Here is a 27,500-nt window from a genome sequence, read left to right as displayed (position 1 = left end):
TTAAAATTCAGTCTATAAAACTGACAAATTAATTAGACGTTTTAATGTTAATTCCGTATGATTAAGCAGAACCTCATTTTTGTCGTAATGTTAACACAAATAGTTTAATAGACGAATAATAAGTAATAATCATCCCAGGAATATTTTGTAATATCAGCACTAATTGGTGAGTGGATGAATAAGCAAGTGATATATATCTTATGAATATTATGTCTATTATCAACGCAAATATTTGAATAGAGGGATAGTAAGTTTATTCATCTTGAGAATATTTTGTCGTAATATTAACACAAGTTGTTTTGTAGATGAATAGTAAGTATAATTTATCTTATGGACATTATGTCTTCATATCAGCACCAGTAGATGGATAGATGAATAACAAGTGTTATTTATCTTACGAATATTTTTTCGAAATATCAACACTAATAGATGAATAGACGCATAGTAAGTTAATTTATCTTAAGAATATTTTGTCGTAATGTCAGCGCTAATAGTTGAATAGACGAATAGTAAGTAATATTCGTCTTATGATTATTATGTCATAATATCAACGCTAATAGTTGAATATACGACTAGTAAGTTATATTCATCTTAAGAATATTTTGTCGTAATATCAACACTGATCGATGAGTAGATGAATGGCAAGTATTATTCATCTTATGAATATTATATCGTAATATTAACGCTGATAGTTGAATAGACGAATAGTAAGTAATATTCATCTTAAGAATATTTTGTCGTAATATCAAGACTGATAGCTGAGTAGACCATTACCTCGTCCTCTGAACAATAATAGGTATACGAATAAGTCAATAAGGCTTCATAACTCACAAAAGGTTAGCGGGAACGGAGCAGATAATGACGGGAAAAATAAGAACTAACCTTCATTCACCCGAAGCTACTATATATCGTCATGAATCAAATGAATGTCGTGACCTAAGGCGATGTTTCCCTCCATGCTGATGTGTGTGTGTGTGTATTCGCTGACTGCAGTATCCTTGATGCGCAGATTAATGCGACCGACTCGGTGATTTGCTTCTGAATTTTTTTTTGTGGGGGGAGGGGGGGGGGCATGAAGGGGGTAAGGGTGTGGGGAAGGGGTCATGCGGCTCAGGAAGGAGAATGTTTAGAAGCAGTGAGGGATGTGTAATTTTTTTTTTTTTTTTTTTTTTTTTTTTGTTGGGTTTGGGGGGGGGGGGGGGGTTTGGGCTGGGCAGAATGTTTAGAAGCAGTGAGGGATGTCCTTTTTTGCTTTTGGTGGGCGGAATGTTTAGAAGCAGTGAGAGATGTGTTTTTTTTTCGTCGTTCTAATTATTTATTACTTACTTTATTTATGTGACCTTGTTTGACCACTTTTACCTGATATTTAGTGTCCTAGATTTTCGTCTTCGGTTTTCCATTCATTGTTGTTTTATTGCTTTTGGTCTTAAATTCGGTACATTTATGGCGTGTCTATATTTGATGAAAATATTATATAGCTTTACCTTTGTTTTTATGAATATTATGTCGCCTCTTTGTCTTTAAATCTACTTTTAAAAAGATTTTTATTGTCGCGCTGTTTCTGACCATCTCATTCGTACGTATATCTACTCGCCATTTTTCTGTATTTCGTATTGTTTCTCAATTGACCTCTTCCATTAATTTTCTCTTCCTCTCTGTTTAAACATCCATCTACTGACCGAAGCTTGATTTTAGTGTGAAGTAAGCAATTGACGGTAAAATTATATCAACTTTCACCCAATATGATGCTTAAATATTTTCAAAACGTTTCTTGTGATTATTAATATTTTATTAATGTCACTAAAATTTGGTGGACGTTATTTTAGTTGTCAGTTTCATTACTGAAAATAGTCGAGCAATTGCACGACAGAAAGAGCTTTAGGTAGAGACATTTTTCCGAGTAAAACCGTGAAAGCGAATATTATTCCGACGAACGTCCTCCTCTGGGGACAGATAAAGATGTAAATGGAATTGGGAAACTTGTGGAAATGGTTTAGATAAACTTTTGGGCAACTTTGAGGGAAAAACCTTGAAGACAAATAGAGAGTGTATATTGGAGAAACAGCTGCCAAGGAAAGGTCGACTATTCAAGCGGAGAGGGAGTGTTGGAGAAAGGGTTTCCAAGGAAAGGACGAATATTCACAATGAAAGAGAATGTTGGAGAAAGAGTTTCCAGGGAAAGGACGAATATTCACAATGAAAGCGAATGTTAGAGAAAGAGTTTCCAGGGAAAGGACGAATATTTACAATGAAAGCGAATGTTGGAGTAACAGCTGCCAGGGAAAGGACGAATATTCACAATGAGAGCGAATGTTGGAGAAAGAGTTGCCAGGGAAAGGATGAATATTTACAATGAAAGCGAATGTTGGAGTAACAGCTGCCAGGGAAAGGACGAATATTCACAATGAGAGCAAATGTTGGAGAAACAGCTGCCAAGGAAAGGATGAATATAACAATGAAAGCGAATGTTGGAGAAACAGTTGCCAGGGAAAGGATGAATATTACAATGAAAGCGAATGTTGGAGAAACAGTTGCCAAGGAAAGGACGAATATTCACAATGAAAGCGGAATGTTGAGAAAGAGTTGCCAGGGAAAGGACGAATATTCACAATGAAAGCGAATGTTGGAGAAACAGTTGCCAGGGAAAGGACGAATATTCACAATGAAAGCGAATGTTGGAGAAACAGTTGCCAAGGAAAGGACGAATATTCACAATGAAAGCGAATGTTGGAGAAACAGTTGCCAAGGAAAGGACGAATATTCACAATGAAAGCGAATGTTGGAGAAACAGTTGCCAAGGAAAGGACGAATATTCACAATGAAAGCGAATGTTGAGAAACAGTTGCCAGGGAAAGGACGAATATTCACAATGAAAGCGAATGTTGAGAAACAGCTGCCAGGGAAAGGGACGAAATATTCACAATGAAAGCGAATGTTGGAGAAACAGTTGCCAAGGAAAGGACGAATATTCACAATGAAAGCGAATGTGGAGAAACAGTTGCCAGGGAAAGGACGAATATATTCACAATGAAAGCGAATGTTGTAGAAACCGCTGCCAAGGAAAGGACGAATATTCACAATGAAAGCTAATGTTGGAGAAACAGTTGCCAGGGAAAGGACGAATATTCACAATGAAAGCGAATGTTGGAAAGAAACCGCTGCCAAGGAAATGACGAATATTTACAATGAAAGCGAATGTTGGAGAAACAGTTGCCAAGGAAAGGACGAATATTCAACAAGATGAAAGCGAATGTTGGAGAAAAACCGCTGCCAAGGAAAGGACGAATATTCACAATGAAAGCGAATGTTGGAGAACAGGTGCCAGGGAAAAAGGACGAATCTTCACAATGAAAAGCGAAAAAAATGTTGGAGAAAACCGCTGCCAAGGAAAGGACGAATATTCACAATGAAAGCGAAATGTTGGAGAAACGGTTGCCAAGGAAATTAGGCGAATATTCACAATGAAAGTGAATGTTGGAGAAACAGTTTGCCGCAGGGAAAGGACGAAATATTCACAATGCAAAGCGAAATGTTGGAGAAACAGTTGGCCAGGGAAAGGACGAATATTCCAAACAATGAAAGCGAAATGTTGGAGAAACAGCTGGCCAAGGAAAGGAAACGGAATGAATTCACATTCACAATGAAAGCGGAATGTTTGGCGAAAGAAAACAGTTGCCAGGGAAATAAGGACGAATATTCCACAATAAAACAAGCGAATGTTGGGAGAAAACAGCTTTGCCAGGGGAAAGGCGAATAATTCACAATAAAAGCGAATGGTTGGAGAAACAGTTGCCAAGGAAAGGACGAATATTCCAATGAAAGTCGAATGTGGAGAAAAACAGTTGGCAGGGAAAGGACGATATCACAAATAAAGGGGGGGAAAAAAAATTTTGGAAGAAACGTTGCAGGGAAAGGACGAATATTCACAATGAAAGCGAATGTTGGAGAAACAGTTGGCAGGGAAAAGACGATAGGTCACAATGAAAGCGAAGTTGGAGAAACAGTTGGCAGGGAAAGGACGAATATTCACAATGAAAGCGAATGAGAAACAGTGGCAGGGAAAGGACGAATATTCACAATAAAAGCGAATGTTGGAGAAACAGTTGGCAGGGAAAGGACGAATATTCACAAATAAAAGCGAATGATGGAGAAACAGTTGCAGGGAAAGGACGAATATTCAATAAAAGCGAATGTTGGAGAAAACAGTTGGCAGGGAAAGGACGAATATTCACAAATAAAGCGAATGTGGAGAAACAGTTGCCAAGGAAAGGACGAATATTCACAAGTGAAGCGAATGTTGGAGAAACAGTTGCCAAGGAAAAGACGAATATTCACAATAAAAGCGAATGTTGGAGAAACAGTTGGCAGGGAAAGGACGAATATCACAATAAAATGCGAATGTTGGAGAAACAGTTGCCAAGGAAAGGACGAATATTCACAATAAAAGCGAATGTTGGAGAAACAGTTGGCAGGGAAAGGACGAATATTCACAATAAAGCGAATGTTGGAGAAACAGTGGCAGGGAAAGGACGAATATTCACAATAAAAGCGAATGTTGGGAGAAACAGTTGGCAGGGAAAGGACGAATATTCACAATGAAAGCGAAAAATGTTGGAGAAACAGCTGCCAGGAAAGGACGAATATTCACAATGAAAGCGAATGTTGGAGAAACAGCTGCCAAGGAAAGGACGAATATTCACAATGAAAGCGAATGTTGGAGAAACAGCTTGCCAAGGAAGGACGAATATTCACAATGAAAGCGAAGTTGGAGAAACGGTTGGCAGGGAAAGGACGAATATTCACAATGAATGCAACTGTTAGAGAAACAGTTGCCAGGGAAAGGAAGAATATTCACAATGAAAGCGAATGTTGGAGAAACGGTTGCCAAGGAAAGGACGAATATTCACAATGAAAGCGAATGTTGGAGAAACGGTTGGCAGGGAAAGGACGAATATTCACAATGAAAGCAACTGTTAGAGAAACAGCTGCCAGGGAAAGGACGAATATTCACAATGAAAGCAACTGTAGAGAAAACAGCTGCCAAGGAAAGGCCGAATATTCACATGAAAAGCAGTTGCCAAGGCCGAATATTCACAATGAAAGCAACTGTTAGAGAAGCAGTTGCCAAGGCAAAGGACGAATATTCACAATGAAAGCGAATGTTGGTAGAAACAGCTGCCAATGGAAAGGACGAATATTCACAATGAAAGCAACTGTTAGAGAAACAGCTGCCAGGGAAAGGACGAATATTCACAATGAAAGCGAATGTTGGAGAAACAGTTGCCAGGGAAAGGACGAATATTCACAATGAAAGCAAATGTTGGAGAAACAGCTGCCAAGGAAAGGACGAATATTCACAATGAAAGCGAATGTTGGAGAAACAGTTGCCAGGGAAAGGACGAATATTCACAATGAAGGGGAATGTTGGAGAAACAGCTTCCAAGGAAAGGACGAATATTCACAATGAAAGCGAACGTTGGAGAAACAGCTGCCAAGGAAAGGACGAATATTCACAATGAAAGCGAATGTTGGAGAAACGGTTGGCAGGGAAAGGACGAATATTCACAATGAAAGCAACTGTTAGAGAAACAGCTGCCAAGGAAAGGACAAATATTCACAATGAAAGCGAATGTTGGAGAAACAGTTGCCAAGGAAAGGTGGAATATTCCCAGGTTGCAAATTACTTTAATTTAATATACGAAGGAAATTTCGACAGTTGTAATGGGTTGTCTTTGGAATAGGCGTTTGAAAACTTCATACATTTGCCAATGGAAATGCTTCTCCCTGAATGTATATAAGATTAGAAAAACTAAAGAATTTTAAGTTTCCTGGAAATATCATAGAAACGGGTATTCAGGGAATAGTCCCACAGTGCCAGGTAGCAGTTTTAAATTGGTCATTTCAAAGACCTCCAACAATTTCCAGAAAGTTCTGGAATGAATATGTAAGGAGATTTCCAACCGTTACAAAAAATAGACTAGCAAAGGATATTTTTCTTTCCTTCCAGAAATGACTAATTAAAAAGGAATGACTTTAAAATGGCTGCTAGTGAGGACTTTCAATAGCTGCCAAGAACTTGCTTCTGGAAATTATCTTTAGCCACCAAAAGGATATTAGGGAAAAGATATTCAATTGAGCTTCTCAACATCAGCCGAAGAATGTCGGAAATTGAAACATAAGAATGCCTCGGAAAATGAAAATGAAACGTAAGAATGCCTCTGTAAATGGAGCATAACAATGCCTCTGAAAATGAAACAATGCCTATGAAAATGGAACATAAGAATGCCACTGAAAATGAAACTTAAGAATGCCTCTGAAAATCAAACGTAAGAATGCCTCTAAAAATGAAACATAATGCCTCTGAATATGAAACGTAACAGTGCCTCTGAAAATGAAACATAAGAATGCCTCTGAACATGAAACGTGAGAATGCCTCTCAAAATGAAACATAAGAATGCCTCTGAAAATGTAACAATGCCTCTGAAAATGAAACAGAAGAATGCCTCAGAAAATGAAACATAGCAATGCCCCTGAAAATGAAACAAAATATCCTCTGAAAATGAAACTTAAGAATGCCTCTGAAAATGAAACATAAGAATGCCTCTGAAAATGAAACATAAGAATGCCTCTGAAAAGGAAACATAAGGATGCCTCTGAACATGAAACATAGCCAAATCATAAGCCAAAATGCTCTGAAAATGAAACAGAATACATGCCAATCCTGAAAATGAAACATAGCATTACATAGCAATGCCTCTGAAAATGAAACAGAGAATAAAACTCCGAATGAACCATGAAAGAAGAATCTCGAAAAGGAAAAAAGAAGAAATGCCTCTGAAAATGAAATAGAAAGATCTTTTTAAAAATGAAACAGAAGAATTCCTCTGAAAACATAGCTAATGCCTCTGAAAATGAAACAGAAGAATCTGAAAAGGAAAAAAGAAGAATGCCTCTGAAAATGAAATAGAAGAATCTTTTTAAAAAATGAAAAACGAAGAATCCTCTGAAAATGAAACAGAAGAATGCCTCGGAAAATGAAACAGAAGAATGCCTCTGAAAATGAAAAACGAAGAATGTCTCCGAAAATGAAAATAGAAAGAATGCCTCTGAAAAGAAAGAAGAATGCCTCGGAAAATGAAACAGAAGAAGCCTCTGAAAAGGAAAAAGAAGAAGCCTGAAAAGAATGAATAATGCTTTTAAAAATAACAGAAGAATGCCTCTGAAAAGGAAACAGAAGAATGCCTCTGAAAATGAAACAGAAGAACGCCTCTGAAAATGAAATAGAAGAAGCCTCGAAAATGAAACAGAAGAAATCCCCCCCTGAAAATGAAACAGAAGAATGCCTCTGAAAAGGAAAAAAGAAGAAGCCTCTGAAAATGAAATCAGAAAAAGAATGCCTCTGAAAAATGAAACAGAAGAATGAAAACTCTGAAAATGAAAGCATGAAGAATGCCTCTGAAAATGAAACAGAAGAATGCATCCTGAAAATGAAAACAATAAAAAAACGCCCCAAAATAAAGAAGCCTCTGGAAAATGAAACAGAAAAGAAAATTGAACTCCAAAACCTCCCGAAAAAGAAACATAAGAATGTCTCTGAAAATGAAACAGAAGAATACCTCTGAAAATGAAACATAACAATGCCTCTGAAAGTGAAATAGAAAAATGCCTCTGAAAATGAAACCTAAGAATGTCTCTGAAAATGAATCCTAACAATGCCTCTGAAAAGGAAACAGAAGAATGCCTCTGAAAAGGAAACAGAAGAATGCCTCTGAAAATGAAACAGAAGAATGCCTCTGAAAATGAAACAGAAGAATGCCTCTGAAAAGGAAACAGAAGAATGCCTCTGAAAAGGAAACAGAAGAATGCCTCTGAAAAGGAAACAGAAGAATGCCTCTGAAAAATGAAATAAAAGAATGTCTCGCGAAAAATGAAATAGAAGAATGCCTCTGAAATGAAACAGAAGAATACCTCGGAAAATGAAACAGAAGAATGCCTCTGAAAAGAAAAAGAAGAATGCCTCTGAAAATGAAATAGAAGAATGCTTTTAAAAAATGAACAGAAGAATGCCTCTGAAAATGAAACATAAGAACAACTCTGAAAATGAAACAGAAGAATGCCTCTGAAAAGGAAACAGAAGAATGCCTCTGAAAAGGAAACAGAAGAATGCCTCTGAAAAGGAAACAGAAGAATGCCTCTGAAAAGGAAACAGAAGAATGCCTCTGAAAAGGAAACAGAAGAATGCCTCTGAAAAGGAAACAGAAGAATGCCTCTGAAAAGGAAACAGAAGAATGCCTCTGAAAAGGAATCAGAAGAATGCCTCTGATATGAAATAGAAGTATGCCTCTGAAAATGAAACAGAAGAATGCCTCTGAAAAGGAAACCGAAGAATGCCTCTGAAAAGGAAACAGAAGAATGCCTCTGAAAAGGAAACCGAAGAATGCCTCTGAAAAGGAAACAGAAGAATGCCTCTGAAAATGAAACAGAAGAATGCCTCTGAAAAGGAAACATAAGAATGCCTCTGAAAATGAAACAGAAGAATGCCTCTGAAAAGGAAACATAAGAATGCCTCTGAAAATGAAACAGAAGAATGCCTCTGAAAATGAAACAACAATGCTTCTGAAAATGAAGTAGAAGAATACCTCTGAAAATGAAACATAACAATGCCTCTGAAATGAATCCTAACAATGCCTCTGAAAATGAAACAGAAGAATGCCTCTGAAAATGAAACAGAAGAATGCCTCTGAAAAGGAAACAGAAGAATGCCTCTGAAAAGGAAACAGAAGAATGCCTCTGAAAAGGAAACAGAAGAATGCCTCTGAAAATGAAACAGAAGAATGCCTCTGATATGAAATAGAGTATGCCTCTGAAATGAATCATAAGAATGCCTCTGAAAATGAAATAGAAGAATGCCTCTGAAAAAGAAATATATTGAAACAGGAAATCTAACAGATTATTGATTTATTGGGAAACTGGTATTGTAGAAGATGGTTCTAGTCATAAGATATCAATAGCATTTCAAGATGAAGATTATGGTGAGTGTGGAAATGAGGTATTATTGGGTCAATTAAATTAACTGTAGTGGATTGAATTTCAATAATTGTGGACAACATTAGTTGTCAGCAACATTACTTGCTATTGATTGTGTCATAATGGCATAATTTATATATATATACATATATATATATATATATATATATATATATATATATATACATATATATAATATTTATATATGTAGTGTGTGTTTATATGTGTGTTTATATGTGTATACATACTTATATATGTATGTACATATATTTTGAAGATAATTCCCAATATTTATTTAAACTTTTGGACAAATTTGTCCTTTTTCAAGTAAATTACATATAATAATTTTTAATTGTTTTGTGAGGAAATATATTTAGTATTTGAGTAATTAGAAAAATATATAAACGATGATCTATTTATATTCGCTTTATAGGAACACATTACGAAATCTACGCCACTGACATTTAGAGAAAGACAAAGGGGGACACACACACACACACACAAAGACACACACTCTCTTTCTCTCTCTCTCTCTTATACTCTCACTCACTCACTCACTCACAGAGGTTATTGTTATTCAAGTGGGTATAATTACACCCGAGGCTCTTTGGCGTCTTCAAAGGTATCGGGCTGAATTTAAATGTACCTCGTAAAAGGAGAGAGAGAGAGAGAGAGAGAGAGAGTGAGTGTTTCATTTGCCCTAACAGCTCATATTATCCACTTTCGATGTGAAAGTATTTTTTTTAACACGTTCTGCTGGGAAATTATCTATCTTTTCGCTTTGATATGGAAGCCGTTGGGATATATATATATATATATATATATATATATATATATATATATATATATATATATATATATATATATATAGAGAGAGAGAGAGAGAGAGAGAGAGAGAGAGAGAGAGAGAGAGAGAGAGAGAGAGACGAGAGCTAAAGCTAAAGTAATAGACAGAAAAAGTCATTTTAGTTTGGTAACTTAATATACCCACCTCCCGTTATCTTTGCTTCCAACAGCATGTAGCTTCAATAGACGCTGACGTAGAGGAGAGGCCGTTATTGTTTCTTTTATTCTTACTTATTATTCATTTTTTTTTTTATTTACCCGATAGACGTATGCTTCAAGATCGTCGTCAGTGACCATAGCTTTGTCACGCCAGAATACGTAATCAGTTTAGTCAAGAAGCAGTGATGAGTTAGTATTGTGACAAACTTAGTGTATATATATATAGATATATATATATATATCATATATATATATATATATATATATATATATATATATATTATATATATATATATATGCGTTTCCTTTTAATATTCGTCTTATTGTGTTCTGATTAATATTGGTCAGCAGTTAATTCATTTTAATCTTGGTCAGGATATTACTGTCCGGCCGAAAGTTCAGTCTAATTGTCATTTCACCATTAGAAATTAAAGAATTGCTTTCAATAAAGTTTCATCTTTTATATATTTATAGTGTTTATATTTTATTGTTTATATTTTAGTAATTTCGCCTAGAGATTTGTCAGGGCTATTTGGCTATAGGCTTTTCTTACTGTTTATTTTATTCCTGTCTTAAAATTAAAGTAATCCATTTAAAAGTTCTTTTATGTTATTCTTATATATATTACACTGCAAGGTTTTCCTTTTTTGTTTGAACAGATATTTAAGCCAGACTTAACCTATCTTGATCTGTAACCACTGAGTTAATAGTTATAACATAACATGGTGTTCTTGACTACCTTTTTTTATCTGTTTTTATTACCAGTCCCCTCAACTGTCTATTACCACGCCCCCTCAGCTGTCTATTACCACGCCCCCTCATTGTCTATTACCACACTCAATTGACTACAACCACGCCCCTCGCAAATATATTACCACGCCCCTCAACTCTATTATCACGCCCCTCAACTTGTCTATTACCACGTCCCCTCAATTGTGTCTACTATCACGCCCCTCACAAATGTTATTACCACGCCCCTCAACTGTCTATTACCACGCCCCGTCAGCTTTATATTACCACGCCCCCTCAACTTTCTATTAAACCCCCCCCCCCCCCCCCCCCCACCCCCCCCCCCCCCCCCCCGCCTCTAAAAGTTGGTCTTCCCTCAACGCCCTCTTGCATCTATGAGCAAAATGTCCTTTCGGATTGCAAGGAAAATAAAAGAAAAAAAAGGAAAAAGAGAAAGTGTTTCGACCAGACTATAAGAAACTACGTCATAAGGGAGATTTTTGCATTTTTTCGTCAACTTCTGAATATTAGTTCATCACAGTTGTTAAGAGAATAACTGATATAATTAGATGTTTCATTTTTTCATTACGAATATAATTAGGGAATGTTTCATTTTTCCATAGGGCTCGTGCCTCCCATGGAAATTGCTGACAGCCCCCCCCCCCCCCTCCCTCCCCACCCCAGTTGAAGAACCACTGTTGTAACCCAATGTAATAAAATATAATACTTTAGAGCATTGACGAGATTTTACAAAAGTAATTAACTTGAGTACAACTGGGGTTTTTCTTATCAAGTTTAACTTGATTATATTTGGGAATTGCAGTGGCTTCCTTCAATATCATTGGTATTTTTCTTAATATTACTGAGGTTTATCTTAAGATTATTGGGAAATTGCTGGGGTTTTACAGAATGTTAATGAGGAATTACTGGAGTTTTTCTTAATATTATTGGGGTTCTTAATATTATTGGCGAATTACTGGGTTTTTTCTAATATTATAGGGAATTACTGGGGTTTTTCTTAATATTACTGAGGAATTACTGGGGGTTTTCAGAATGTTACTGGGGAATTACTGGGGCTTTCCTTTATATTATTGGGGAAATATTGGAGCTTTTCTTATTATTATTGGGGAATTATTGGGGCTTTTCCGACATTACCGGGGAATTACTGTGGTTTCTTAATATTCCTGATGAACTACTGAGGCTTTTTCTAATATTATTGTGGAATTACTGGGGGGGTTTTCTTAATATTCCTGATGAACTACTGTAGGCCTTTTTCTATAGTATTGTTGGGAAATTACTGGGGTGTTTTTTCCTTATATTACTGAGGAATTACTGGGGCTTTTCATATATTACTGGAGCTTTCCTTAATATTACTGGGGAATTACAGGGGCTTTTCAGATGTCACTGGAGAAATACAGGGGTGTTTCAGAATATTATTGAGGAAATACTGAGGGTTTTCAGATATTACTTGGGAATTACTGGGGCTTTCCTTAATATTACTGGGGAATGACTGAGGCTTTCCCTGTTGTTTTTGTATGATCGAACAAATTGATCAGTACAGCGTATCGAAGGCGAAGTCTGCAGGGCCTTTAAAAAAATGCAGAGTCATGTAAATCTCATGCAAAATCTCCCCCGAAGGTAGATCTTCTTAGAAGAGATTACTCGACATGCGAGCGAAGGGCGGGGTCTCTCTCTCTCTCTCTCTCTCTCTCTCTCTTCTCTCTCTCTCTCTCTCTCCTCCTGACACCAAGGAATGATTGATTGAATTGCCTCCTTCTGGCTTTGGGTCTTACCTAAAAATATTTCTCTAGCGTGCGTGGGAATGCGCTTTGGTGATAGGGGGGGTTGTGTGTGTGTGTGTGTGTGTGTGTACGTTACAGGGAAGGTGGTGTTGGGGGCAGGGGGTTGTTGGTAGTGGTTCCGTGAGCTCTGTAGCCAAGGAAGCGGCCGAAGGATGTTTCGTTTTTATGGAAACAAAGGACATTGGTGTGTGTGGGGATTCGCTGTGACTTTGTGAAAGTGTTGGAAGGTGATTGGGACTGGTGGAAGTTGCAGCAGACCTTTAAATGATTTTAACCAGTTTGTCTTTAATAATGTAATTTTTGAAGGATTTTTATTATCTTGTAACACCAGGAAATAATAATAAATAATAATATTAATAATAATAATAATAATAATAATAATAAAATAATATAATAATAATAATAATAATAATAATAATAATAATAATGAACCAAACAAAAACTTCTTTCAGTTTTCTTCTGAAGATTGAAAAAGAAATCCACAAAATCACTTTGTAACTTGTTTAGTTCTAAGTATTTACATTTGATTTTACTCCACACTCGAGTACTTTCAGGCCCTAACTGTGGGCTATTTTCAAGAGATGTTTGTGATGTTAGCCTGGGTCAAGGCTAACATCACAAACATCTCTTGAAAATAGGCCGCAGATAGGGCCTGAAAGTACTCGAGTGTGGAGTAAAATTAAATGTAAATACTTAGAAGTAAACAAGTTACAAAGTGATTATGTGGGTTTCTTTTTCAATAATATAATAATAATAATAATAATAATAATAAACGACCTTCTTTCAAACATGTTTTATTAAATATATAATGGCTGAATTTATTTTAAAAGAAGTCATTAGAAGCATTGAGAGAATTTTGTATAAAATCAATTTGGTAAAATCTGCCGTTATTTCTAATAATAATAATAATAATAATAATAATAATAATAATAATAATAATAATAATATAATAATAATAATAATTTCTACCATGCAGAAGGTCCTTGACACCAACGCTGTGCTTTGTTGGGGAATCCTTAACACTCTCTCTCTCTCTCTCTCTCTCTCTCTCTCTCTCTCTCTCTCTCTCTCTCTCTCTCCTTTCGGAGAAGTTTAATGAAGTTGCGCTGTTGACCCATTTTAGCAACTTTTAATTGGTTCTTAGCGAAGTTGGGGAATCTGTTTGCTAGTTTAGAGAATGTTACGACGATTCTCGTATGATCAGTATACCCGTAGCACTCTCTCTCTCTCTCTCTCTCTCTCTCTCTCTCTCTCTCTCTCTCTCTCTCTCTCTCTCTCTCTATACGGAAACGAAAGGCTGAAACATTTAGAGATTCTCTCTCTCTCTCTCTCTCTCTCTCTCTCTCTCTCTCTCTCTCTCTCTCTCTCTCTGTCTCTCTCTCTTGAAATACGGAAACGAAGGAGGAAATATTCTGAGATTATCTCTCTCTCTCTCTCTCTCTCTCTCTCTCTCTCTCTCTCTCTCTCTCTCTCACACAATAGAAAAAAATTGTATTTATATGATTTTTGCTTCAAATATTCCACACGTACACATGGCATTTCCTAAAATTTAAATATTAAACCACAGGTATTCTAATAAGATCTAATTCACCAAACCTTATGAATAATTACGCAATAAGGAAAAAAAATATAAAAAATACTTAACTTGACCAGGACTCAAACCCAATTTAGGAGCCTTCAGAGGCTTAAAAAAATATTTAAAAAGCCTGTTCTCCGTATTCCTACAGAGTGGTCCAGAGGTTATACAAACCTCTATTTTTTTCAAGGGGAGGAGTGAGGTTGCGAGCTCCATACTTTTTTTTTTTTTTTTTTTTGAGGGGAGGAGTGGGGTTGCGAGCTCCATACCCTTCTGGACTTTTAGCTGCCGCCCGCTACACCATCTATCCAATAGGTCATTGTTGTATTCCCTTCATGGCCTTGAACTTACGTCATCTCCACCTCATTCGAAGGACGTCTAATGACAGCTTTCAACCCTGAATGACCTCATATGACCTAGCACTTGGCCTCTGGCCTAAATTCCGTCTTCCATTCCATTCTTAGTCCCAGTTTTAATTTATATGCGATTCAGATTCAGAAGTCGACCAAATGACAAGATATCGGATTCTTACAGGTCCAGAAATGTTAATATAAAAATGTAGTTCAATCTAGTAAGGTATTGAAAATTGCTTTCCACAAACATTTACATACATAGACGTAGACAGAGTTAGAGAGTAATTGTGATAATTTAAGGGCAGCGGGAAGAAGAAGAAGAAGAAAGAGAGAGAGAGAGAGGGACGTCTCCCTTCGAGTACCGAGAGAGATAGAAGGCAAAAGAGATCGCCTCTCTCTTCATTCTTCATTCATACATCCCCCCCTCCCCCGTAACCCTCTTCCCCCTTCTGCGTGAAAGACTTTTTATTTCTTCAGGAGCGAAGGAGAGTCTCTTCAGAGATTGTGGCGCAGCTTAGGCTGAAGGAGGGAAGGAGAAAAAGGGGCGGAATTCCCCTTTTTGTGTCCAAAGAGCGAAGCTTTAGTACGTCAGTTGGTCATAAGATGCTCTCTCTCTCTCTCTCTCTCTCTCTCTCTCCTCTCTCTCTCTCTCTCTCGTCTAGAGCCTGTGGAATATTAGGGTGTAGTCTTCTTCGTATATTATTAAGGAATCGAGGAATTAGTGAGGAGTTGAGGAATTAAGCTGCTATTTCAGTGAGGAATCCAGGAACTACTCTTGAGGACGCTACACACATTTCCCTCAAGAGAGGGGAAAGTTACAAAAACTGAGAGAGAGAGAGAGAGAGAGAGTCCCCAGAGGATGCTACACACATTTCCTCAAAAGAGGGGAAAGTTTTAAAAATGTGTGTGTGTGTGTGTGTGTATGTATGAGAGAGAGAGAGAGAGAGAGAGAGAGAGAGAGAGAGAGAGAGTCCTGCCTTTTTCTGGAAGGACCTATCCTGGAACCTACTTCCAGCTACTCCACCGCTCCAGCGTTTGTTCTCCCAATGGCGTCTTAACTTACAGGTTTCCAGAGGTTAACCCAGAACCTCCCTCACTCACCTGTCACGTTCATTTCCCTTCTCCTAGAATATCCTCGATAAGAATCGCCTTGTTTTATGACCTTGTATCATCTCCTTGTTTCATCTCCTCGCCCAGGGGGGTGCAAATTGGCTAGGCGTCATGACCTCAGGTTGCGGTCTTGCTTAGCAACTTTTTTTTTTTTTTTTTTTTTTTTTAAGGATCTGAAAGGTATTCGTTACTAAAGGTAAATTGTTCCAGACAGTGCTTTCATTTATTTTACTCTTACATAATAATAATAATAATAATAATAATAATAATAATTAATAAGAAGAAGAAGAAGAAGAAGAAAAAGTTCTTGTTTTGCTTCTTTGTCCTTATCCCTATTTTAAGTACCTTTTATCTCTTCCTTCCTCTTTTCTTCCTCTTTATTCTTTTCTCTTCCATTCCCCTTTGCTCTTTTCTTTATCTTTCAATTTTTCCTTCCTCTTTCCTCTCTTTCATTCTTCCTCCCTTCATCTTTCATTCCTCTCTCTTCCTTCCTTCCTCTTTACTCTTCTTTCTCTGTCATTTTTCCTAACTCTTCTTTTCTTTCTCGTCTCTTTTCCTTCCTCTTTCCTCTCCTCTCCTCTCTGCTTCCTCTTTCCTTCTTCTTTACTCTTTCATTGTTTTCTATCCTCTTTCCTTTTCTTTCTCCTTCTTCCTCTTCCCTCCCTCTTACCTCTCCTCTCTCCTCTCTCCTTCGTCTTTCCTTCCTCTTGACTCTTTCATTGTTTTCTATCCCCTCTCTCCTCTCCTCTTTCCTCTCCTCTCTCATTCCTCTCTCCTCTCCTCTTTCCTCTTCTCTCTCATTCCTCTCTCCTCTCCTCTTTCCTCTTCTCTCTCATTCCTCTCTCCTCTCCTCTCCTCTCTAAGTCCTCTTTTCTTCCTCTTTCCACTTCTCTCATTCCTTTCCTCCTCTCCTTCTCCTCTTGTCCTCTCTCTTCATTCCTCTCTCCTCTCCTCTTTCCTCTTCTCTCTCATTCCTCTCTCCTCTCCTCTCTCATTCCTCTCTCCTCTCCTCTTTCCTCTTCTCTCTCATTCCTCTCTCCTCTCCTCTCCTCTCTAAGTCCTCTTTTCTTCCTCTTTGCCCTGATGTGTATCTCCAACGACGGACCATTTTACGACCATTTCCGCCCCATTTGTTAATTATCCCTAGCGTAAGAATTGCTTGAAGAAGTGATTTTGCAAGCGAGGGAATTGAGTCATTGGCTACGTAGCACGAAACAGGTGTCGTACAGGTAAGCTTCCCTTAATTACGCCTACCTGGCTTTATAGGCGTGAGTCGTATAGCGTTGTAGTTATAGACTCCTACTGCTTCATATGGCGCACGAGGGGATTTTGTTATAGGGCGTAAAATGACGACATCGATTTCATACCTTTTATCTAATTATCGACATGGCAGGTGCTTGCAGGTATGTGATGTTTGTGTGTGTGTGTGTGTGTGTGTGTGTGTATCAGCTTACGTAAAGCGCTTTTTTATCGGTCAAGAATGGCCTTACGAAAGTTAGTTGTCTTGACTGAAAGCTTTTTTAAGCTAGAGGAAATCACTAACTATTTATGTACTTCTAACTACAGTAGATTCACATCAACCCTGCATTTGATGTCTAGGCCTTCCCTTACGACGCTCCTGATTGGCTGTTGATAAGCCAATCACAGGGCTGGAAACTCTCAGTCTCGCGAGAGAGTTTCACACAGGCAGGATGTATGTTCATTCCACCTCCCTGAAGACGTTGTCCCTCATGTGAATGTTTCAGCCCTGTGATGGCTTAATGAACAGCCAATCAGGAGCGTCGTAATGGGGACTGGCATAGGACACTGTGAATCCACAGTAAAACCTGCTCCTACAGAGAAGTGAGCATACGATGTCTCCTCGGATGGACAAACAAGTCTTTGAGACATCCTAATCCTTGTAACTCCTTGTAACTTTTTTTTTTTTTTTTTTTTTTTTTTTTTTTTTTTTTTTTTTTTTTTTTTTTTTTTTTTTTTTTTTTTTTTTTTTTTCACTGGCTCCTCCAGGCTCCAGAGCCATTGCTGGCATAAGGCCTGCTTAATCTGAACATTTATGTGGCTTTACGAAAGGCCATTGTCTTGATTGTATGCTTTTTAAGGTAAAAGAAATCACTAATTATTTGGGTATTTCTAACTTTTCACTGGTTCCTCCTGGGGACAGAGCCGTTGCTGGCATAAGGCCAGCTTAGTTTGAAAATAATTTTATTTTTTTTTATATGTAAAGAGATTAATTTTGAAAATATTACTTTGAGTTTCAAGATTTCACTCGCCCAGAGTTGATTGGTATCTTTGTTCGTTTCTTCAGACAGATATTATTTTAAAATGATTACGTTTGTTTAATCCTCTGGTATCAATGAATTTTAGTTTCCTGTGCGACGCATGATTACATAAACTTATCAATCAGTCAATCAGTATTAAAAGAAAAAGAATATAATTCAGAGGTTGAATTAGATCAGGTCCACTTACTACGTATCGTGAATTAACACTTCGCCCCTTATCTCACTGATTTGTATGATGAATTGTCTGTTTTGTAGTTATGATCAGCAACAGTAGGTATTATCATAAGAAGTTAAGTAAATAAATGTCTTTTTGAAATTAAGAAAGAGCGGACCCTAGATTCTCAGAAAACATCTGTTACACGTTGGATTATTAATTGTAAATTTCCTGGACGTGAGTTGATTTAATATATATATATATATATATATATATATATATATATATATATATATATATATATATATATATATATATATATATATATATATTAGTATTTCATGTTTTGGGTGCAAAGCTAGCCCTGATGTTTTCAGTAATGTCCTCCTATATTTAAGTGTAAGTATGCCTGCGCAAACTTTTTTTTTAAGGTGTATTGAGCTCATGTTGTCACTTTTATAAGTAAACATAAACTATATGATGCGCACTTGTTCTGACCTTTTACAAGTGGAATAGACCTATGGTGATCGCGTCAGTATCCCGGCTGGAGAAAGAGAGAGAGAGAGAGAGAGAGAGAGAGAGAGAGAGAGAGAGAGAGAGCTTAAAGGTGGCTCGGCGTCCTTCTTGTTGCCATGGTTACTCAAGGCTGTTGGCGGCCGTTCCTTCATATCCCCCCTACCTCCCGCTCCCCATAAACACCCCTACCAGGCTAAATACCCCCCACCTTAGCTCCTGGATTCAAACCCACCCCCCCCCCCCCCTCCCTCCCCACTACCTGCGTTCTCCCCGCCTTGTGTACACAGCGGTATTTACTTTCAGTATTCCGTGTTGGTTTTGTTCACATCTAGAACTGTGTCAATTCAATTCATTTGTTTGAATTTGTAGGCCATCAGTTTACACAATTAAATCGAGTTTCTCTCTCTCTCTCTCTCTCTCTCTCACACACAATTGCGGAATGAAGCGTTAGTGATTGTACATATGCTTGGGGGAGCTTTTGTACACACGAGTTTTTCCTCTCTCTCTCTCTCTCTCTCTCTCTCTCTCTCTCTCTCTCTCTCTCTCACATCACACACACACACACAGTAGCGAAGCGAGCTGTCATTGTAAATCTGTTTAGGAAGTTTTTTTTAATGTATACTGAGTTTTTCATCCTCTCTCTCTCTCTCTCTCTCTCTCTCTCTCTCTCTCAGTTGCAAAGTGACTTATTGTAGATCTGTCTGGGGAGTTTTGTCTTTTGTAGATATAGTTTTCCCCCCTTCTTTCCTTAGACCCACCACTCTTTCTATATTTCTTTTTTCTTTTGTTACATCTGAAAGTGATGTAAGCTTAATTTTACCTTTTTTATAAATATTAAACTCTATTAATATTTTTCACGGTCCTCTAAATGTTGTATTCAGATCACCTTAAAAACATCTGATATTCATATTAATTCAGGTGTTTTTGTATTTTAAGTAAAACCTATATAGCCAAATTAATTATGAGATATTATAAATCCCGTTGAAACATATTTTGCCAAGTGTGAGTTGAAGGGATGGAATTGGGTATAAGCCTAAGTTGGTATGAAGGTTTAGTATTGTCTCGGTTGCAAATGTCTTATTGTAGGACATTGTACGCTGGGTTTTTTTTATAAATAATTTGCGTAACTTTAAGTCGTATTTTGATTGCCATCTTCTGTTGTAAGGTTTGACCTTTTATGTAATGCGGAACTGGGAGCCTTTCCGAAAAAGGTGATTCGCGTCGAGTTAAAGAGAGGAATTTTAGAATAGTACATTTATGATTTATTTTATAGAATGAAAATGTAAAACATTAATAATGTGCATGTTAATCAGTACATTAAAATTATTGCTAATGAAATATAGCGTATTTAGTTTAATGTTGGTTGGTGAAACAAGGCTCTCTTTGACCATAGATTTTAGCACGTTTTAATTTATTTGGTGTACTGAATTTTGGCTATGTTGACGTTCAGTTATTTTGTGTTTCCATTTATATCTGAGAATATATGAACATGTTTGATTTATGTCCATTTTATTTGACTTTTGTTATTAGTATGAGTAGTACTAATATATATATATATTACTTCCCGTTAAGTTAGGAATATAATGTTTACAACTTACGCGTGAGGGGGGGTTTGGGGGGGAATCTTGCACGCGTCCCGAGTAAGCTGGAGGTCGCATCGCGCCTTGCTCGATTATAATCACGCTTGTAATTGTTTAATTACCCCTAAATACTCAACGCCGTTTCTGTTCTCTTTCGCGAACGACAACGCATGATATCAACTTGATGGCAGTTCATTCTTTTAGTGGAATTAGATACTGGCATTTTATTCAAACAGGTCTGACGATTCGTGAGAAATGAATATAACATTACTTTCCGTTCAACCTGAAATGTAATTGAGCGTAATGGAAGGATTTAAAAATACATTTCAAACGGATTCAAGTCGATTCGACTTAAAATGACAAGAAAGGCTGGTTATTTCAAAAACTGAAACAGTAAAAAACGTTCATTTAATGTAGACGTCCCAGTAAAAGGAACGTAGATAATTGGCTGAAATTAAGCAAGGAAGCTGAGGGAGGTTTTTCGAAATGCAATAAAATCATTATTTCAGTTACTTATGATATTTATCATTGGTGTAGCTGAAAACTAAATATTTATTTGATTTCCCTCAAATGCAAAGCTAGTTTGTTAGTGACTCAGTAGCGTGATCGGTATGGTGTTGGCGTGCCACCTCGGTGGGAGCGAGTTCGATTCTCGGCCATTCCACTGGGGAGTGAGAGATGTGTATTTCTGGTGATGGAAGTTCACTCTCGACGTGGTTCGGAAGTCACGTAAAAGTCGTTGGTCCCGTTGCTGAATAACCACTGGTTCCATGCAACGTAAAAACACCATACAAATAAACAAACAAAAAAAGCTAGTGTGTTGCTTGGGATTGCGTGCAATCATTTTGAATCTCCTTGATGATGCAAAATCGTTTAATGCTTTTTGTTTTATTATTTGAGACGAACCGGCAAAATATCTTCATTTTTATGCCTGAGAAGGAATATGTTTCATCCTTTTGTGTTCGTCCTGGGAACACTATTGATATATTTTATTATTAGTATGTTGCAGGAATGTATCTCCTCCCCCCCAGCTCTCTCATATGCACACGTACATGAGAAGTTACGCCATTATTTGACATATCTAATACCATATATATATGTGTATATATATATATATATATATATATATTATATATATATATATATATATAGAATATATATATGTGTATATATATATATTATATATATTAATAATTATATATATATATATTATATATATATATTATATATGTGTGTGTGTGTGTGTGTGTGTATGGGTTTATATATATATATATATATATATATACATATATATATATATATAATATATATATATATATTTATATTTAATACATATTATAAATAATAATATATATAATATATACATATATGTGTGTATGATTGTATATAATTTATTTATACGCACATTTATTTATAATAATATATATACATAAAACAATATATATATATATATATATATATATATATATATATAATATATATATATATATATATATATATATATATATATATATATATATATATATATATATATATATATACATTAAAATTAAAAGTGGATGAGATTAGGGAATAGAAACACAAGCAGAGTTAATTAAGTAGTTATGAAAGCCGTAGTGCTTTCTGCAAAAGGAAGTGGGGAGATTAACACTTGCATCAAATTAAATAGCGTGATCGGTATGGTGTTGGCGTGCCACCTCGGTGGGAGCGAGTTCGATTCTCGGCCATTCCACTGGGGAGTGAGAGATGTGTATTTCTGGTGATGGAAGTTCACTCTCGACGTGGTTTCGGAAGTCACGTAAAAGTCGTTGGTCCCGTTGCTGAATAACACTGGTTCCATGCAACGTAAAAACACCATACAAAATAAACAAACAAAAAAAAGTTAGTGTGTTGCTTTGGGATTGCGTGCAATCATTTTGAATCTCCTTGATGATGCAAAATCGTTTAATGCGTTTTTGTTTTATTATTGAGACGAACCGGCAAAATATCTTCATTTTTATGCCTGAGAAGAATATGTTTCATCCATTTTTGTGTTCGTCCTGGGAACACTATTGATATATTTTATTATTAGTATGTTGCAGGAATGGTATCTCCTCCCCCCAGCTCTCTCATATGCACACGTACATGAGAAGGTTACGCCATTAGGTTGGACATATCTATGATCTATATTATATAATACATATATATATATATATTATATATTATATGTGTGTGTGTGTGTGTGTGTGTATGTATATATAATATATATATATATTATATATATATATATATTTATATTTAATACATATATAAATAAATAATATATATTATATATACATATATGTGTGTATGATTGTATATAATTTATTTATACGCACATTTATTTATAATATATATATACATAAAACAATATATTATATATATATATATATATTATATTATATATATATATATTGCACACATTAAAATTAAAAGTGGATGTGAGATTAGGGAATAGAAACACAAGCAGAGTTAATTAAGTAGTTATGAAAGCCGTAGTGCTTTCTGCAAAAGGAAAGTGGGGAGATTAACACTTGCATCAAATTAAATGCGTAGAAAGGAGAGAAAAGCCAGGTACATTGATGAAAAGGAAGAGGCATAAGTTAGAATGATATTGGAGAAGCGGAATTATGGAGAATATTAAATGTATTGTGAGTCTGGAGGAGTAGAATTGAAGTTTAGGGTGGAATGATTTTGGGCAAAATTGAAAATTTAAGAGGAAAATTTAAATAAGTTGAAGGTTTGGAGTAGTAGAATAGAAGTTTAGGGAGGATAAATAATTGAGTTAAATTGTATTTTTAATAAACGTTTTTTGTTAATGTTACAGTATGTTAAATGTCAAACAGGTAGACTTTTAAGTTATAATTAAATGTTCATGCTTCGTTGTTTATTCTAGCATGGGGTGCTCGCTCTCTCTCTCTCTCTCTCTCTCTCTCTCTCTCTCTCTCCTCTCTCTCTCTCTCTCTCTCTCTCGTATAATATATATAATATAATATATATATATATATATATTATATATATATATATATATACTACTATATATATATATAATATATATTTTTTTTTTTTTTTTTTTTGTGGGGGGGTTGGCTATCAGTCATCCTATTCCACTGGGTGGTATTTATAGCTTGGGGTTCCGGGTTGCAGCCTGCCTCCTTAGGAGTCCACCACTTTTCTCATTATGTCGCTGTTTCCAGGAGCGACACACTTCCAGATGAGTCCTGGAGCTACAGCGGCATCTGGTTTTGTCCAGTTCCTTATCAGGGATCTCGGGATCGTGCCTAATGTCCCTGTGATTATGGGCACAATTTTCCACTGGCATCTCCCATATCCTACTTATTTCTATTTTTAGATCTTGATACTCATCCATTTTTTCCATTTCTTTCTCATCTACTCTGGTGTCTCGTACCATTGCGACATCAATGAGTGATATTATTATTATTATTATTATTATTATTATTATTATTATTATTATTATTATTATTATTATTATTATTATTATTATTATTATTATTCAGAACACATGAACTCTATTCATATATAAAAAAGCCCAAAGGAACCATTGACTCGAGATTCATACATGCATGAATACGAATATACATATACGTACAGACAGGCAAGTGCTAAATTTATACATGTATAATATATGTTTTTTCTAGCATTATTGAGTGAGAGAAAATATACTTGCGGAAAACACTCTACCTATAAAGTAAATCTAATGAATTACTTAAAAGCGAATTAAAGTACTTCTACATTTGCCAGGAACAAAATACTCAATAAGTTACTTAAAAAGTTAATTTAGATTACTTTGACATTTACTAGAAACAAAGACTTAGGAGTTTCCTTACACGGCTTAAGGGCAGTAAAGGTTTATCCGTTGTTATTTTCGGACAAGTTAGGTCAACTTACGGGCTTCACTTACCGTGACTTCCGGTTGCCTTACAGTATAGTAGAGTAAGTTTTCATGTTTCTCTCTCTCTCTCTCTCTCTCTCTCTCTCTCTCTCTCTCTCTCTCTCTCTCTCTCTCGTGAAATAGGGAAGAATGAAAAATGGATGGAACTTTAAGACTACTCTCTCTCTCTCTCTCTCTCTCTCTCTCTCTCTCTCTCTCTCTCTCTCTCTCTCTCTCTCTCGTAAAATAGGGAAGAATGAAAAATGGATGAAACTTTGAGATTGTTATGTACTCTCTCTCTCTCTCCCTGACCTAGACAATCGCAGATCTATGGGAGTTTTTCGTTTGTTTGTAGAAATATATTTATATATTCTTGCATATATTTAGCCACGAAATATATCAAGAAACCAATAAAATGTTAATGAGATATTTTTTTGTCTTAATCTTGCGTTAAGTATTGTCTACAAACATTAATATTTCCCTATATTATTTTATGTTTTAGATGACAAATGATAAATGTACATAATGTATGGAGATTGTGAAAGGGTACTGCTTGAGGTTAAAGGATTTAAAAATTTTATTGTTCAAAATATTAAAAACAAAGACCTATATAAAAATGTTATCAGCCAGTCATTTTCATTTTTCATTTTCATTTTGCGTTAGTTTGTTTTCCCAGTCACTTCACTGATCACCCATTTTTAGTTTTCTGTACAAAAATAACAATTGTGATGGCTATCTGTTTGTCTGTCCGTCCGCAGTTTTTCTGTTCGCCCTCAGATCTTCAAAACTACTGAGGCTAGAGGGCTGCAAATTGGCATGTTGATCATCCACCCTCGAATCATCAAACATACCAAATTGCAGCCCTGTAGCCTCAGTCGTTTTTATTTTCATTGGTGGTTAAAATTAGCCTTGATCGTGCTTCTGGCACCGCAACAACACCGGCCACCATGGCCGTCTGAGAGTTACGTGGGCTGAGTTTCATACAGCATTATACGTTGCAAAGAAAGATCTCTTGTAGTTACCGTTACTAATAATTGATAGATTTTTATTTCTCATAGCAGTTTTTTTTTCTTTCTTTTTTTCTTTTTTGCTGTCACGGTTAAGTTGTCATTGCCATCTGTAAGTCACGTATTCAAGTCTTGTTTGGAATAAAATAAAATAAAAATAATTAGAAACTCATGGAGTATTTCAGTCGCCATTTTGAAACGTCCGAAATATAATTGTTTACCAATATATATCGTTTTATTTTCTCAAGGCATAAACTGGAAATGTCTCTGTTATAGCATTGCATTGAAATTAAATTATTTATTTCCGTACTGACGTTACTCACAGACATTTTTCCAAGATTTTCCCAGGCTATAAAATGACAGTTTATTTGATCATTTCACTGAAACAGTTTAATTAATTTTATATTGACGTTTTATTTATGTACTCATTCATATTTAAAAGGTCTGTTATCCGTGTAATAACAATTTACTCATTCGTTTTGTGGTTTTGATCACCCCTTCACAAACTTCAAACTTCAATACGCAAAAAATCCTCCTCTAATGTTATTAATGTTATCTGTGATTTTTCACACGGGAAGAGTTTTATCTTATTGATATTATCTATGATCATTTTCCTATTCTTTTTTCCACAGGGTTTAGTCAACCACTGTTTGTATTTTTTGGCAATATCTGTGACCTTCATTTTAATGTTTCTTTCTGTCACAGGGTTTAGTCATCCACTCTTTGTATTTATTGGCGTTATCTGTGATCTTCATTTTCATCTTTTTATCTCTTTAGTTTCACAGGGTTTAGTCATCCACTCTTTGTATTTATTGGCGTTATCTGTGATCTTCATTTTCATCTTTTTTATCTCTTAGTTTTGCACTATTTGTATTTATTGGCAATATCTATGACCCTCATTTTAATATCGTTCCTCCTCCTTTTTTCACAGGGTTTAGTCTACTACCTTTTGTATGGATTAACATGATAATGTGACCTTCATTTAAGATTGTTCCTCTCTTTCTTTCACTGGGTTTAGTCTACCACTATTTGCATTAATTGACGTTATCTGTGACATTCATATTCTTCTTTTTGTTTCGTTTATCAGTATTTGTTTCATTTTCATCTTTTTTATCCCTTTTTTATCTTTTTGTTTCACATGGTTTAGTCTGCTGTGATCTTCATTTTCATTTTTTTTATCTCTTAGTTTTGCACTATTTGTATTTGCTGGTAATATCTGTGACTTTCATTTTAACATTGTTTCTCTTTTATTCACGGGGTTTAGTCCACTACCATTTGTATGTCATTTTAATATTGTTCCTTCTTTTTTTTTTTTTTCTTTTTTTTTTTTTATTTATTTATTTTTTTTTTTTTATCACAGGGTCTTGTTGATTACTATTTGCATTCATTGGCGTTATCCGTGACCTTCATTTTCATCTTTTGATCTCTATTTTAAGATTGTTCCTCTCTTTCTTTCACAGGGTTTAGTCTACCACCATGTGTATGTAGTGACATGATCTGTGACCTTCATTTTAATATTGTTCCTCTCTTTTTTTTGTTTTCCCACAGGGTCTCGTTTATCACTATTTGGGCAGCCATCGCTTGGCCGAGAAGACCCTACTGGACGCCATCAAGGTCGACCCCCACGATCACCAATCATGGTAAGGTTCTATTTGTATTTGTCATATTTTGTCAATTATTTTTTCCCTTTTTTTGTAATCGCAGTTGTATTAATAATTCTTCTTTTATTCAGACATATATTACATGCATGCATTCATGTGCATTTACATTTTATCCAGAAATGTAATGTATGTGGGTATGAATGTGTATTTCTGTTTTATCTAGACGTGTGATACATGCGTGTATTAATCTATCTATCTTCTATCTATAATATATTATATATATATATATATATATATATATATATATAATATATATATATATATATATTTCTATATATATTTATATGCATATACATATAATGTATTTAATTTTTCATCATTTTTTTAATTGCCTTTTGGTCAGTTTTCTGTCCTCGTCCTTTATCTAGACGTGTATACATATGTGTATTTATTGTTCTTATTTTAATATATTTAATTTTTTCTTTTTTCATTGGGCTTTGGTCATTTTTCTAACAATACTCTACCCAGACTTGCGTATGTGAATGCGTATTTATATTTTATCGTCTTGCTGAGAGATAACATCTTGCAATACACGTAGGTACCTACGTGTAAAGGCAAGAAAACACGAAGAAAACTTATAATTAGTCATTACCTCGGCCCCGAACGCCGACAAATGTGGAGGAAAGTTCTCGAACAGCATATTTATATGACGTGTATTGTTTTGAAGTTACATTTGTGGGCATATTACAAAGATTGCATTGTTGATCATGGGACACAAGAAGTCTTAAGGTATTGGGAGATTTCAATCAACGTAGTACCTTTGTGTCTAGAACCCCGTAGGGTGGTAGTGC

The 27,500-nt window shown here is 35.7% G+C and overlaps 1 protein-coding gene across 5 annotated transcripts in view; it reads left to right on the top strand.

Moving 5' to 3' along the window:
- LOC135209548 (tetratricopeptide repeat protein 7B-like) overlaps nt 1-27,500 on the top strand; it is a 482,937-nt gene that overhangs the window by 367,714 nt on the left and 87,723 nt on the right. For all 5 annotated transcript variants that reach the window (XM_064242205.1, XM_064242204.1, XM_064242203.1 and 2 more), the window contains one exon: nt 26,597-26,688. In XM_064242205.1, coding sequence (XP_064098275.1) covers nt 26,597-26,688 — 92 coding nt within the window. The remainder of the gene's footprint in view (nt 1-26,596; nt 26,689-27,500) is intronic.

Source organism: Macrobrachium nipponense, chromosome 38 (genome assembly GCF_015104395.2).
Source record: "Macrobrachium nipponense isolate FS-2020 chromosome 38, ASM1510439v2, whole genome shotgun sequence".
Taxonomy (NCBI): Eukaryota; Metazoa; Arthropoda; class Malacostraca; order Decapoda; family Palaemonidae; genus Macrobrachium; species Macrobrachium nipponense.
This window is presented reverse-complemented; position numbering and strand designations above follow the sequence as displayed.